Source organism: Mastomys coucha, unplaced genomic scaffold (genome assembly GCF_008632895.1).
Source record: "Mastomys coucha isolate ucsf_1 unplaced genomic scaffold, UCSF_Mcou_1 pScaffold8, whole genome shotgun sequence".
Taxonomy (NCBI): domain Eukaryota; kingdom Metazoa; phylum Chordata; class Mammalia; order Rodentia; family Muridae; genus Mastomys; species Mastomys coucha.
The window spans coordinates 65196799-65209841 of NW_022196914.1; the positions used below are offsets into that span (position 1 = coordinate 65196799).

At 36.4% G+C, this 13043-nt stretch overlaps 1 protein-coding gene across 3 annotated transcripts in view; it reads right to left on the reverse strand.

Annotated features, from left to right (window-relative positions):
- Positions 1-13043, reverse strand: part of Cwc27 (CWC27 spliceosome associated cyclophilin) — a 188979-nt gene that overhangs the window by 157780 nt on the left and 18156 nt on the right. For 2 of the 3 annotated variants that reach the window (XM_031360434.1, XM_031360433.1), the window contains 3 exons: positions 9234-9313; positions 8348-8381; positions 4348-4508 (listed from right to left, as the gene is read on the reverse strand). In XM_031360434.1, coding sequence (XP_031216294.1) covers positions 4348-4508; positions 8348-8381; positions 9234-9313 — 275 coding nt within the window. The remainder of the gene's footprint in view (positions 1-4347; positions 4509-8347; positions 8382-9233; positions 9314-13043) is intronic. The other variant, XM_031360435.1, reaches the window with a different exon arrangement.

Below are 13043 nucleotides of genomic sequence, written 5' to 3' on the forward strand. Positions count from 1 at the left end.
GCAGAACCATTGTTCACTGAAACAGTTGGTGAATGACTTTATGGATAGACCATCTTAATACCTACACACTATTTCTTAAATGGATGTAACCTGTTCTCTGTGGGCTGAGAATGAAGTCACTCACTGAAGTCAAATAGCTTTGACCATAGCAGGAAGTCTGTATCCAAAAATCGAGCCTACAATTCATTTCTTGGTGCAGCAGAACTATCAACTTTCAGCTTAGCTACGATGGAGGTAAAATCCTTTGGTGATGTGAGGGTCATTGAAATACAGCCTTATTACAATGAAACCCAATGTCTAAAAATTGTTCTTATTTTGGGCTTGTACCACAGTAAGAGCCAAGATTTTAAACTCTACTAAATACAAAACAAACAAAAAGACTATATATTTATGTTCATTTAAGAAAATACTAGTAGTGATGTATTGTTTTGAAATATACAGTTAATATGCTTGGATTATTTGAAATTTATATTGAGAAAAATGTATTTTCACTATTGCTATAGACGAGCATCTACATAAGACTGTTAAATTGATTGTTGTTTTATATCAAACAACTTTTATAATACTCATTTTTATTGTTATAATATTTTATAAATTTTAAAGAATATGACAAAAAATACCCTATCAATATGTACATTTGTGAATATGTACATCCAAAAAAAATCAATAAACTTTCAAAAAAAATTTTACTATGCTTTAAAAATTATACTGTCATTTTTAAATGTTATCTTTATTTTTTTTTGAAATGTAATTACCAGACTACCTTTTTTAGTTTTCTAAGAAAAGAAAACAAAATTTATGTCCCATGGAAAACTTACACTTTTAAATGTGATTATCAATTAAAAGTAGAATATCTATATGACAAGACTCTCACAATCTGTAAGTCTGAGATTTAGAATGTTTTTGTGAGCGGTCTAGAATTCCTATGGGGAAATCATTCAAATTTCCATGAGACACACTAGTCAAACATTGCAAACTCAACAGAGGAATATGAACGGGACTAAATTTAGTGACAGCTTATTTTTCATCCAGCCCTTAGGAGTTATGAATATATAACTTTAAACTTTATATTAATAAGCTTCATAATTTAAAGGTTAACCAATTCATAAGGTCTTCATTCTCAACTTTAATATTTGTGTCTTAGTACTTACTAACAGAAATTACACAATAAAAGGTAGTAATTTCATAGTGATTGCAATAATCACAACAAATGATATTTGACTAGTCTACTTGCTCCATCTGATGTTAATGTTTATCTATGTACTTTGAATCATCAGTACACAAATGCTAGAAATAAAAAGCAGCATGGCAGCAGGGCAGTGGTGGCACACGCCTTTAATCTCAGCACTTGGGAGGCAGAGGCAGGCGGATTTCTGAGTTCGAGGCCAGCCTGGCCTACAGAGTAAGTTCCAGGACACCCAGGACTACACAGAGAAACCCTGTCTCAAAAAACAAAAAACAAAACAAAAACAAAAACAAACAAAAAAAAAAAAGACTAACTTATAGGCCCTGAGTGCCACCTACAGGCAAACAAAACTCATTACATTAAGCTTAGGCTAAAACTTCCCATTTCCAGACATAATCAACCAGCCGTGATGAGAAGAAATGGGAGTTTATGCCTTTTATGAACCTATAACAAGAATTCTGGTTAGCTCATTTAGTTATAGAACCTCTTCTGAGACAGGAGTGAAGGATATGGACAGTAAACCTTAGAGTGAATAGAGAAGTAGTTAGAAATAAACGTTCACTTCATATTTTCTAGGAATATTTACCAATTACTTTACTCAAAAGATAAAGATCAATTAATATTCATAGTGTTTATCTTTACTCAAAACTTAAAAAAATATTTATTTTAAATAAATACATAAGTCAGAAGACAACTTATGGGCATCAACTTTCTCCTTCTAACGGGTGAAGTCCTTACCTAAAATCTAAAACCACTTTTAGAGAATTAATTTTTCTAAATTTATTTTCCTCAGTAGGCTTACAAGTACTTTAAAAAGGGGTTTTTTCCCTAATACTGTAAATATACAAAGTACTCATAAACATAATAGTTTAGAATTTAACGTATGCTACGTTATGTCAAAAGTAAACTTATAACTAGATTTTTCTAGGATGTGACTATGTAAAAGAAGAAGTCATTGTAAGCACCAAGCTTGAGATGACAGGATGGACATGTCCCTGATTCACACTTCACCTTCATGCAAGGCTCCCTTTAGGAGTGACAGAACCCACCACCTCTCACGCTCAGACACTGACAAATGTCCATCAGTCTCTTCTCTCCTTACCAAATACTAGTGGCCCTCCAATGTCCGATGCTGCATGTCTAAAGCCCAATATGATGCTGTATGGTGACCAAGCTTTGGGGAGGTAATGTCGTCTCTATGATGAAATCAGTATAAGTCAAATTGGTTAGCACTCTGCTCTTTGGCTATAGCTTCTACAAACCATGACCAGTAGGAATTTTTTTTTTTAATCAGAATCTTCATTAGAATTTTTAGCTGTCACAGACTACCATTTATCAATCAGTCTCCTCATTAACTACAGTCCCAATTCATTACTCACCTACTAAGATTCAGTGGCTCCCAGCATCCTTATGATCAAGATTATATTCCTACACTAGCCATTTATGTCACGTCTGCACATCATGACCACACCACAAATGACAATTTTTGAAAGACAACCCTTTATGGTAAGGATGAACACAGTATTGAAAAGTGCAATGTTTTTTCATGTAAGGCAAACCATTTTTAGTCACTAATAAGAAGTGTATTAAAAATAAGCCTTGGGGCTGGTGAGATGGCTCAGCGGGTAAGAGCACCGACTGCTCTTCAGAAGGTCATGAGTTCAAATCCCAGCAACCACATGGTGGCTCACAACCACCCGTAATGAGTTCTGACGCCCTCTTCTGGTGCGTCTGAAGACAGCTACAGTGCACTTACATATAATAAATAAGGAAATCTAAAAAAAAAAAAAAAAAAAAAAAAAAAAAATAAGCCTTAATTAGTTCTTACAGAAAATCCAGTTGTATTAAATTATAACTTATGTTAGTTATATGTTAGTTACATGGCATATAAGTATTTGAAATTGTATTAAAGACAACAAGACAGAGTTCAGAATTTAAGAAATATCTACACATACATATTTAGATATACACACAATTTAAAAACCCACATATTAGGTTAGCTTTTTTTTTAAAAGATTTATTTATTTATTATATGTAAGTACACTGTAGCTGTCTTCAGACGCACTAGAAGAGGGCGTCAGATCTCATTACGGGTGGTTGGGAGCCACCATGTGGTTGCTGGGATTTGAACTCATGACCTTCCGAAGAGCAGTCGGTGCTCTTCCCCACTGAGCCATCTCACCAGCCCCAGGTTAGCTTTTTTTAAAAAGAAAAAAGAAAAAGTTGTATAATAAGCCTAATATAAAAATAAATAACAAAAAACTTTTAATTTGTAAAAAAGAATTAAAAGCATAGGTCTTAATAAAGAGGTGGAAGATAAAAACTATTCAACAGTGAATATTTGAATTTCAGGAAAACCTGCTGCAAAGAAGAGAAATAAAGTAATTTCTAAGTTCTATTTTTGACCACAATTATGTCATCAGCAAAAATTTCTAGGGCTCACTTTTAATTTTAGTTAAACAAAGCAAATATTGAGGGACTTCTGCAAAGGAAATGCCTCGATACCGAGGCTTCCCACACGAGGCTGGAAAACATGTACACAAAGTTATTTATGCACTTCCATTGTATTGCATAGACCAACTGAAGAATAGACACCCCATGCCTTTGTAATACAGTGATATTTAAGATGTATAAATTTGTAATAAAGGGTCATATAGGAATGGAGGGAAGCTTTAAACTGAGCCTAATTTCAAAAGAGCAAAGTGTTAAGTCACAAAATCCAACAGACTTTTAATACCAGACAGAACTTCCTGCACTTACTGGAACTTACTTCAGAATGCCAATGATCAGGGAGGCGTGTGGTTTTTAGTCAATCAGACTTGAAAAGACGTCTAAGAATGGTTTCAGCCCACTTTACTCACCATTTGGACAAAATTTACTCACTTGCATTTTTGAGGATTTCTCTTATCAGTCAATGTTCTCATTGGTATTAGTAAACACAATTTCATACATGCAACTAATACACTGTTTATTGCACATTATATTTACTTTGATTTTGGTCTCTTTTAGGCCACAAAGAGGCTGGTTTTCACAACTGGAGCAGTGAACAAACATTATTCAATTGTGAGTTTTCAATTTAGTGAGTAAAGTACTCAGTCCCAGCTGAAAAAGAGAGGCGTAAGAAGAGAGCACAGATGCCCAGAGCGTCTTGTCTGACTCACCTTCGGCTCACTGGCTTCTTCTCCCCGTCTCCAGCTGACTTCACATTGGCACTTGCATCTTTCTTTAACCGTTTTGCAATTCTTTCTCTCACCAGGTTCTTCTCTTCATCCTCCATGTCTCCATCATGCTCTGCACTGTCATCTTCACCATCCTGTAAAAGCTGACAGTGATTAGAGTCCAGGCATAGTGTCCAGAGACTCATTTGAAATGCTTGCTGAGTTCTAGGCCAGGTTTGTTTAGTTTTGAACCAGTAAGATATTGTAGACTGTTCTCCCTTTGGGATAACCCCTCAATTCTGTTCTAGGCAAATAAGATGGGATCCTAAGGATAATCAGCTCCCTTCACTCCCAGCTCTTCTGTGTACCACTCCCTTTGTAGCACCTAGGGCTTTGTGTTTATAACACAGTGCTATCATTATCCCAGCAGAAATGTGCTTCTGGAGGCAGTTGACCAACACAACATCTACCAGGAATTGATTCAAGAAGAGGCGTGGGGTGGGGGACACTGCACTGAAGAAGCTGAGAGTTAAGCACCTTGGGATAACACCTACCAGAGTGCTCCTCATAACAGCAAAACTAAACCAAACAAAACCCCCTTAGGCTCCTATAATCTAAGACACTAATCACTACTCTTCTGAAAGATTTGCAGAGTCCCAACTCACCTGAGCTGTCTACCTTCTCCCTGGTATAATCTCCTTTGAGTCATTCCTAAACCTGAAACACTCTTATTCTAGATATCCAAATGTTTGCTTTTTTCCTGCCCTACCCTCTTAGTGATGTAGTTCTTGACTGTATTATTAACACAGAATTTTTAAAAATACTACTAATAAATAAAACCTTCCCACCTCATATTCCCTTTCCCTCTTATTTCCACAGCAATCACTATTTACATGGTTTTTGTTTCTCAGACAATAAGGAGAACACACCATGACAGCTAAAGATCTGGCATGCTGGCTTACGATTTTCTATTTATTTTTAAAATATCTCCCAGCAATGCTAAAGGAGAGAGGTAGGGAAAAAGAAGAACTACACCAAAGCTGTGTTTTACTTCCTGTGGGTCTTTGGGCAGCTGAGCTACAGGGATTAGGAACCCCACAGCAGTGATTTTCAAAGACTGGTTCTCAGACTCCCTGGATAGTTATTTGTTCAAAACATAAAATCCACCCAGGCATAATGGCACCTGCCTTTAATCCTAGCAGTTTGGAAGCAGAGGCAGAGGCAATCCTTTTTCTAAGAGTTGGAAGCTAGCCTGATCTACAGAGCAAGTTCCAGGCCAGCCAAAATTAGACAGTTGAGATCCTGTCTCAAAACAAAATAAAACAAACAAACAAAAAAAAAAACACCCTCATATGAATATATAATTATATATTGATTTTCATATGTAGAAAAGTATCAGTACAGAATCAATCATATTATTACTTGGTTACTTATAAGCACAAGTCTTCTTGCAGACTCATGAACCAATAATCTCTGAGGATAAAAACTTCACACCTTTGGCAAGATACTTAAGTTATTCTTAAGCACAGACCTCAGTAGATATAAAACAAATCCTTTGCAAAGTCATAAGACTCTGTTTGTGATTGCAGGACACTTTCTGGGGAAAGGATCCATAGACCAAATCATTCCTAAGCTTTAGGATCCAAAGGTGGTTAGAGCCTTAAATGACCTTACTCTACCCATAAACTTAAAAGCAAACCCATATTCCAGCCCATATTATTGTAACCAGATGCTTCAAGATAACTCATCTCAAAATATACAAATTGCTAATTAATGTTCATCTACCACCCAATCTCCAGCCTGTTCTCTCTTACATTGCTAACAAGGCCACTAAGCCAGAAACTTGTGGTTATCTTAGACTCCTTCCTCATCTCCCTCCTCAAAACATTCCTCCTTCAACAACTTCCCCATAGTTCCCTTTACCCTGGTCTGCTCCCTCTAATCTGTCATCTTTAATGTTGCCAACGATGGGATTTCTAAAATGCAAACGACCACAGCACCTTTCTTCCTAACTAATACCCTCCAACAGTTATTAAGATGAGAAAAACTCCTGACAGTGGCTATGATACTGTGTAAGCCTGCCGACCTCCTGACCTTGGCTATGGCATTGTATAAGCCTGCCAACCCCCTGACTGTGGCTATGGCATTGTATAAGCCTACCGACCCCTCCACCCCTCCCTGCCCATCTCACTCTCCCTGTCACTGCCCTGGTCATGGGCAGTTGGCTCTTGGAACATGTCCAACTGTCCCCCTAGGACATACTGGCACTGGTAGCTCCTTTATATCCACTCCTTTCACTGCTCTCACAGCAAATTTCTCCAGACTTTAAAGCTCAGCTTGCATTTCCTGAACAAAATCTAATCTGTGCTTAGCTTTAGAGTATGTTGTACTCTCCACATTTACCATCTCCTCTTCTGGGTCCAAGTTAATGTCTAGTCTCCTATAAAATAGAATAGTTTCCTCTCTTTCAGGAATGTTTTTCACACAAAATCAAATATTCACTCTCTCTGCTATAGCTAATCAGAGAACTTGCTCTTTGATATGGAAATAGGAAATCTCTGTACATACTAAATTATATACATTTTTAGTTATGTAATATATGTATTAGTAGGTTTTATCCTAACAGTATTTATAAAATTTGTAAAAATCATCATTCATATAATACATAAAATATTCCTTGTGTTTTTTAAAATTTTTACTATATATTGGTAAATGAATTATTCTTAACATAAACAGTGAATTATACCTTATCTTAATCCCGAATAACTTCACAGAGAAACCAATATTTAAAACTGCATCTCAATAGCTGAGTGGTTTAATGATGTACTTTAAACTTCTATGCTAATCTGGCTATCTCGCAGCCCTAGCCCATGATACTTGCATATGATTTTTTTATTTGTTTTGTTTTTGTTTTTGTTTTGTTGTTGTTGTTTTTCAAGACAGGGTTTCTCTGTATAGCCCTGGCTGTCCTGGAACTCACTCTGCAGACCAGGCTGGTCTTGAACTCAGAAATCCACCTGCCTCTGCCTCCCAAATGCTGGGATTAAAGGCATGCATGTGCCACCACTGCCCAGCGCATACAATTATTGATCTAACTCTTAGGACTCCTTTTTCATGGCTCCAATTCCTCTATCCTTCAGATGCAGCTGACTCTCCCTCTCTCCTTTCTCTCCCTAGTAGATAGCTAGAGGACATCCCACCCCATTCTCTATTCTGCCCACCATTGGGTGATCAGCATTTATTCACATAATGGTAAGAATTGTTTACACAAACTTGAGATAGGAGATTCTTGGTATAAGCATTACAATGCCATGTCCAGATAGAAATAAGATATGAGAGAAGAGAAATTAGCATTTGAATAACCCAAGGGTAAACTTTACAAAGTATACAAAAACATTATACCTACATATAGTGTGTGTGTGTGTGTGTGTGTAAATGCATACTTGCCTCAGCTTGAGTGTGGAGGAGTCAGTTGTCTCCTTTTCCTAGGTGGGTAGGGAAACTGAGCTCCTATCCTTAAGCTCTGGAGTAATCACTTTTACTACTGAGCTATCTTTCTGGCATTTCCTTCTGTTCTTAATATTGCTAGCTAGTAATAAAAGAACAATCTTAAAAGAGAATCTTCTAGAATATGTGTAAGAAAAGAATGCACTGTTATAAATAACTCCTCTGTGTACTTCCCATACAGCAGGCAGGATGCTCACTCATCATGTTTAAATTTTTTAACATAATAAAGTTATAGTACTTGAACTTAGGGTATTCACATAATGTTATGTGACAGAGAGAAAAAGCAGAGCAGAAATTCACATATAAGATTGTAATTCTGTAGGGAAATATACAAATCTTTTTGGAAGTAAATATTCTAATAGTAAAAGAAATATTTTCATTTAAAAAATTGCAATTGTATTTTTTTAAACAAAGTTTAAAAAAAGTAATTTGTTTGTAGAACTTTGACCTATTTATAAATTGTTTAATCTGTATTAATACTAAAATGAATACTTACATCTTCTAAATCTCCTGTTGCATCATCTTTTTCACTACAAAAATAAGTAAGACAAATACATTTTAGCTTCAAAGTGAAACTAATAAAAGGATTTAATTATCTACAGTGTAGACTAGTTTTCTGGAACTAATGTTCTTTTTTTCACCACAGCTGTCTCAGAATGGCACTGTACAACAAACAGGAGCATGCTCAAGTGGGGCCACTTTTTTTAAACAGAGGAAGAAACATGCTGCTGTATTAGCAGATAAAAGAATTCCTTGGATTTTTTTTTTTTTAATTCAAACAACTACTACCAAGGCTGTTCAATCTACAGAAAACAATTTTGCTATAGTTTAAAAGATGCTGGCTAAAGAGACCAAGTCCTACATGTTAAAGGCTACTAAGAGAACAACAGTATTTTTGAAATAAGATTTTTAAAGATGAATTAAGATCAGTACAACAGTATTTTATCTCTGTGTAAGACACGGGCCAATATTTTGTTGTAATTAATACATTTAACACTAATTCACCTCCTACCTCTCAAAGAGAGGCAACAAAGACAATTAAGACAGATTTCTATCAGGCCTAAACATTGTGAGAATTTGTAAAGCAGATGTGCCCAGATGTGGTAACTTCTTCCAGTGACCTTACGCTCTCATGGTTAGTCATGATACCAAACAAAACAACTCCAAAGACAGTTAGCAATGCAATATGAAATTAAACATGAAATTATCACAATAAACAGTTTTGGATAATCAGACTAGCCTAGTATTAACCACTTACCAACAGGTACTATTACTTCGGCTGGGCTTAAGAAATTTAATTTATGAGCTGACTGTTAACAAACCAAGTGAATGAGAAGCAGCCTAAAAGCAGGAACTGAGGGCGCCAGCAGCACTGCACTAACCTTCCAACTGCTGGGACAGAGCTCAGATGCGGGTCGTCCTTGAGCAGGTCATGGCTGCTTTTACTTCTCCCCTTCATGCTCTGGGAAGGAGCAAACGATGCAGCTGTGAGTAGGAAATGAAAGGTCTTCCAAAAAGACAAGTTAACAAGTTTCCATGAAACTTAGTAAGGACATAGTATGATCAGTAAAAGACGAATTTCTGAATATAACAGAAAATAGGACTTTTACTTACTTACTTTAAATTATTAGGTTTTATTTATCTGTTTGTTTTCTAAGACACAGCATCTCCATCTAGTTCTAGCCTTGGGTTCTCTATGCAGCCCAGACTGACCTAGATCTCAGGATCCTTCTATTCAGCATCTCTCGTGCTGGGATTTTAAGGCATGCAACATCACTCATGGCTCAAAAATACTTTTTTAAGGACATTTTTCCCAGGAAAAAGTGACATTGTTAAAAGTAAGTCTGTGGCTTGCCAGCTCTCAGTGTCTATGATACACATACAGCTGACTAACTTCCACAAGGCCCGGATAAAAGCAAGAATCAAGTGAGATAAATGCACACTACTGTCCTTTAATATACAGTAATGCACCACATCCAGAGTTGGCCTCTGACCCTCTGTGTCAGCCTCTTAATTGACAAGACAGATAAGGAAAATTACACTGATAAACAGCAGGAACAAGACTATAACTAAGGTCTACTGCAGTTGTATATCACTTATTAGTAATGTTAATTTATATTAAGTGAGTTCTTGTACTTCTGAAAATCACAGATTTTACTTTTATTTATGTTTTTAATTATTTACTTGCTGTGTATGAATGTTTTGCCTATTTGTATGTATGTGTACCACACCCACGCCTGGATCCCTCAAGGTCAAAAAAGAGCACCTGCAGCTAGAGTTACAGACAACCGTGAATTGCCATGTGGCTGCTGGGAGCCGAACCTAGGTCTTTTGGACAAGAGCTCTTAACCACGTAGCCATCTCTCCAGCCCTACAGAAAGATTTAAACGTTCTTACAACAGCATGCATGTGGTATGTGAAATGGGTACATGCTAATGAGCTCAACTCAGACATTCTACTGACATATGTTGCACACAATATATATAATTTTTATATGCCAATTTAAATATATTACTTAAAAAAAGTTCTTCCCAGGTGCAGTGTTGCATGCTGTAATTCTAACCTTCAAGACTTAAAATAGGAAGATTGCATATTTAAGGCTAGCCGGGGCTATTTAGCAAGACCCTGTGTCTAAAAGTTAAAACTTAAAAGAGACAAAAAAAAAAAAAAAAAAAAAAAAAAAAAAAAAAAAAAAAAAAAAAAACAGGAAAAAGAAAAGAAGTTCTTGTTGAGCTCTTAAATGAAAACTCACAAAATCACTTTAGACAGCTAAAAGAAAAAAAAAAGAATAAATTTGTTTCACAGTAACTTAAAGTAAGACTTGAAAACAGGAAGTTGTAAACTAAGCTGAATAATCATTCCCACTCTAGGTTTTCCTTAACTTTTCACATTGAGTTGGCATGGAGATAGAAGATCAAAAGCAGATTCTAAACACACACACTCCTTCCCACTACAGTAAACTACTGAAGCAGAGAAAGTAACTGGGAAGAATGGAAAAATTAGAAGAGTCTGAGACACTGGAACAGAAGTATGACTCTCTTTAAAGCTAATTCTTCCTGAGTGGCCTATTTTAAGGTCCTTATTTGGCTAAAGGGTTTAGATGCTGAAAACAAGACTAAATACACGTAGTGAGTTCTACATAAGGAGGTTTGCAAGAAGGTCAAAACTAACCACGAGCATATTTAAAAATGAACACTAAAAAATACAGAGGCAGCAAAATAGAAGAAAACAGACAGAGTACAAGAGGGAAGGAAGAATACGGAAAGAGCTGAGGGGCATGCTGACAGAGAGGAACAACCCTGGTCCACAGCCTCTAACTGCATGACAGTTCATTCATGTGGTGACCTCTCCAGGCTGTGTGTTAGGCAACACTGGTATAGATGGTATATTTTTTGTAAATGATTAACTTAGATCAGTCATCTCGGAAATGATCTTCCATAATGTGAATGGACCTCATCTAAGCAAGTGAAGGCCTTAAGAGCAAACGCGTGTAAGAATTCCCAGAATGAGAAGCAACATGAAAATCATGCCTGGGTGTCCAGAGTGCAGTTTAAGATATATAAACTATTTTGTCTTGTCCTCCACATTTTGGACTTATTGGACGAACATACAGAACTTTCAAGTATTCCTATTATGTTTCAACTTAAGAGTTAAAGAAAAAAAAAATCAGCCATGGATTGACAAGAACGCACCCTTTGGGCAAAAGTACTCAATTAGCTGTGAATCCACCTGACAGTGTTATCTCCCAGATTGCATTTCTTCAGGCACCATAAGAATATCATGAGAAAGTCAACAGAGGGCTTTTCTGAGCCCAAGATATGGTTATTATGGCATCCTTCTATCATGCAACCCAGTCTGAAAGGAAACAGGTCAGTCTGGCAAGTCACTTAACCCAGGTCTCAGTTTCTACAGCCATAAAAAAAGGAAGTTGGACTAGATTCCTTGGAGCTATAAAATTCTATGATTACAAAGAGGTTTTCATCAGGTAGTGCACAGATACTGAAACAATGAAGAAAAGCTAATCCACGTGGGAGAGACACTTTGTCAGGAATACAGGAGTGAGGTGAAAGAGTGTGTGTAACCTCACACTGATAATCCACAAACCAGAGGGGACTCAGGTTTCTTCTCCCACATACAGTAAAGCCTCAGTGCAGACCTTAACAATTATTAACTTGCAGTCTAGTTCTGGAATAACGCTTACCACTGTGGAGTCATTGAAAAAAGAAACCTGATAAGCAAGTGAATAATGAAACAATTATTTTTAAGCCTTTTAGACATATTTAATTTCATACAAGTACTGAAACTTCAAATTGTTCTGTCACTAAAGAAGGACACATTTGGCTCTAGTTATTTCAACACTTAGAAATAAGAGTAAAATTTAAAACCACTTCTAATATTCAGCCTATTCTTTTTTCTTATCAAGATATCATTTTACCAAAAAGAAGGAAAATGAATTTGAAGCAAGATTATGGTCTGAAAATAACTGACCATAAATGAAATAAACACAAATAAAATTAAATTTGGCTTTTCTCCAGATTCTTGAGCAACTTCTACCCTCTAAGGCAGTAAATTTCAAACTGTTTTTATTGTTTTGTTTTCTCAAACTTAACTGCCCACTTGTCTATTATACAGTAGACAGAACAGATAAATGGACCAGAACGAGCCACCAGTCACCAGTGGAGGCGACACGTGCTTTCCAAGCTGGCTCAGGCTGTGTCTCAGGAAGGACACTGGCAAGGTCTCTCAGCAGCTCTCCATGCTACTTGGACAAGAAGGTGGCTGCCTCTATCTAATATCTAACTGTGATCACATTACAACTCATTCATGCTTTAAGCTTAAGAATAAAGAATAAAATACCAATTATAACAGATAATATACTGTTCTATTTTAAGACACAACCTTTAACTGCATCTTTCAGGATTGTATAATGTATCAAAGTATCTCTATTCACAATCTTAGCAGATACTTATTACTTTTATGTTACACAAAGAAAATCTGAGAGTGAAAGCCATCATTGAAGATCACAGTGTCAGTGGGAAGTGAGCTTGGTGGGTTTGTATATCTCAATGACACTGAGTCTAAGCTCCTGCTACGGTAAATTCGGAGGTGAGTAGAACGCACTCCCAATGAACTCACAGCCCAGAACTTTATTCAGCCATTAAAGCAAAGAATATAAAGTACAGTGCTGAGGT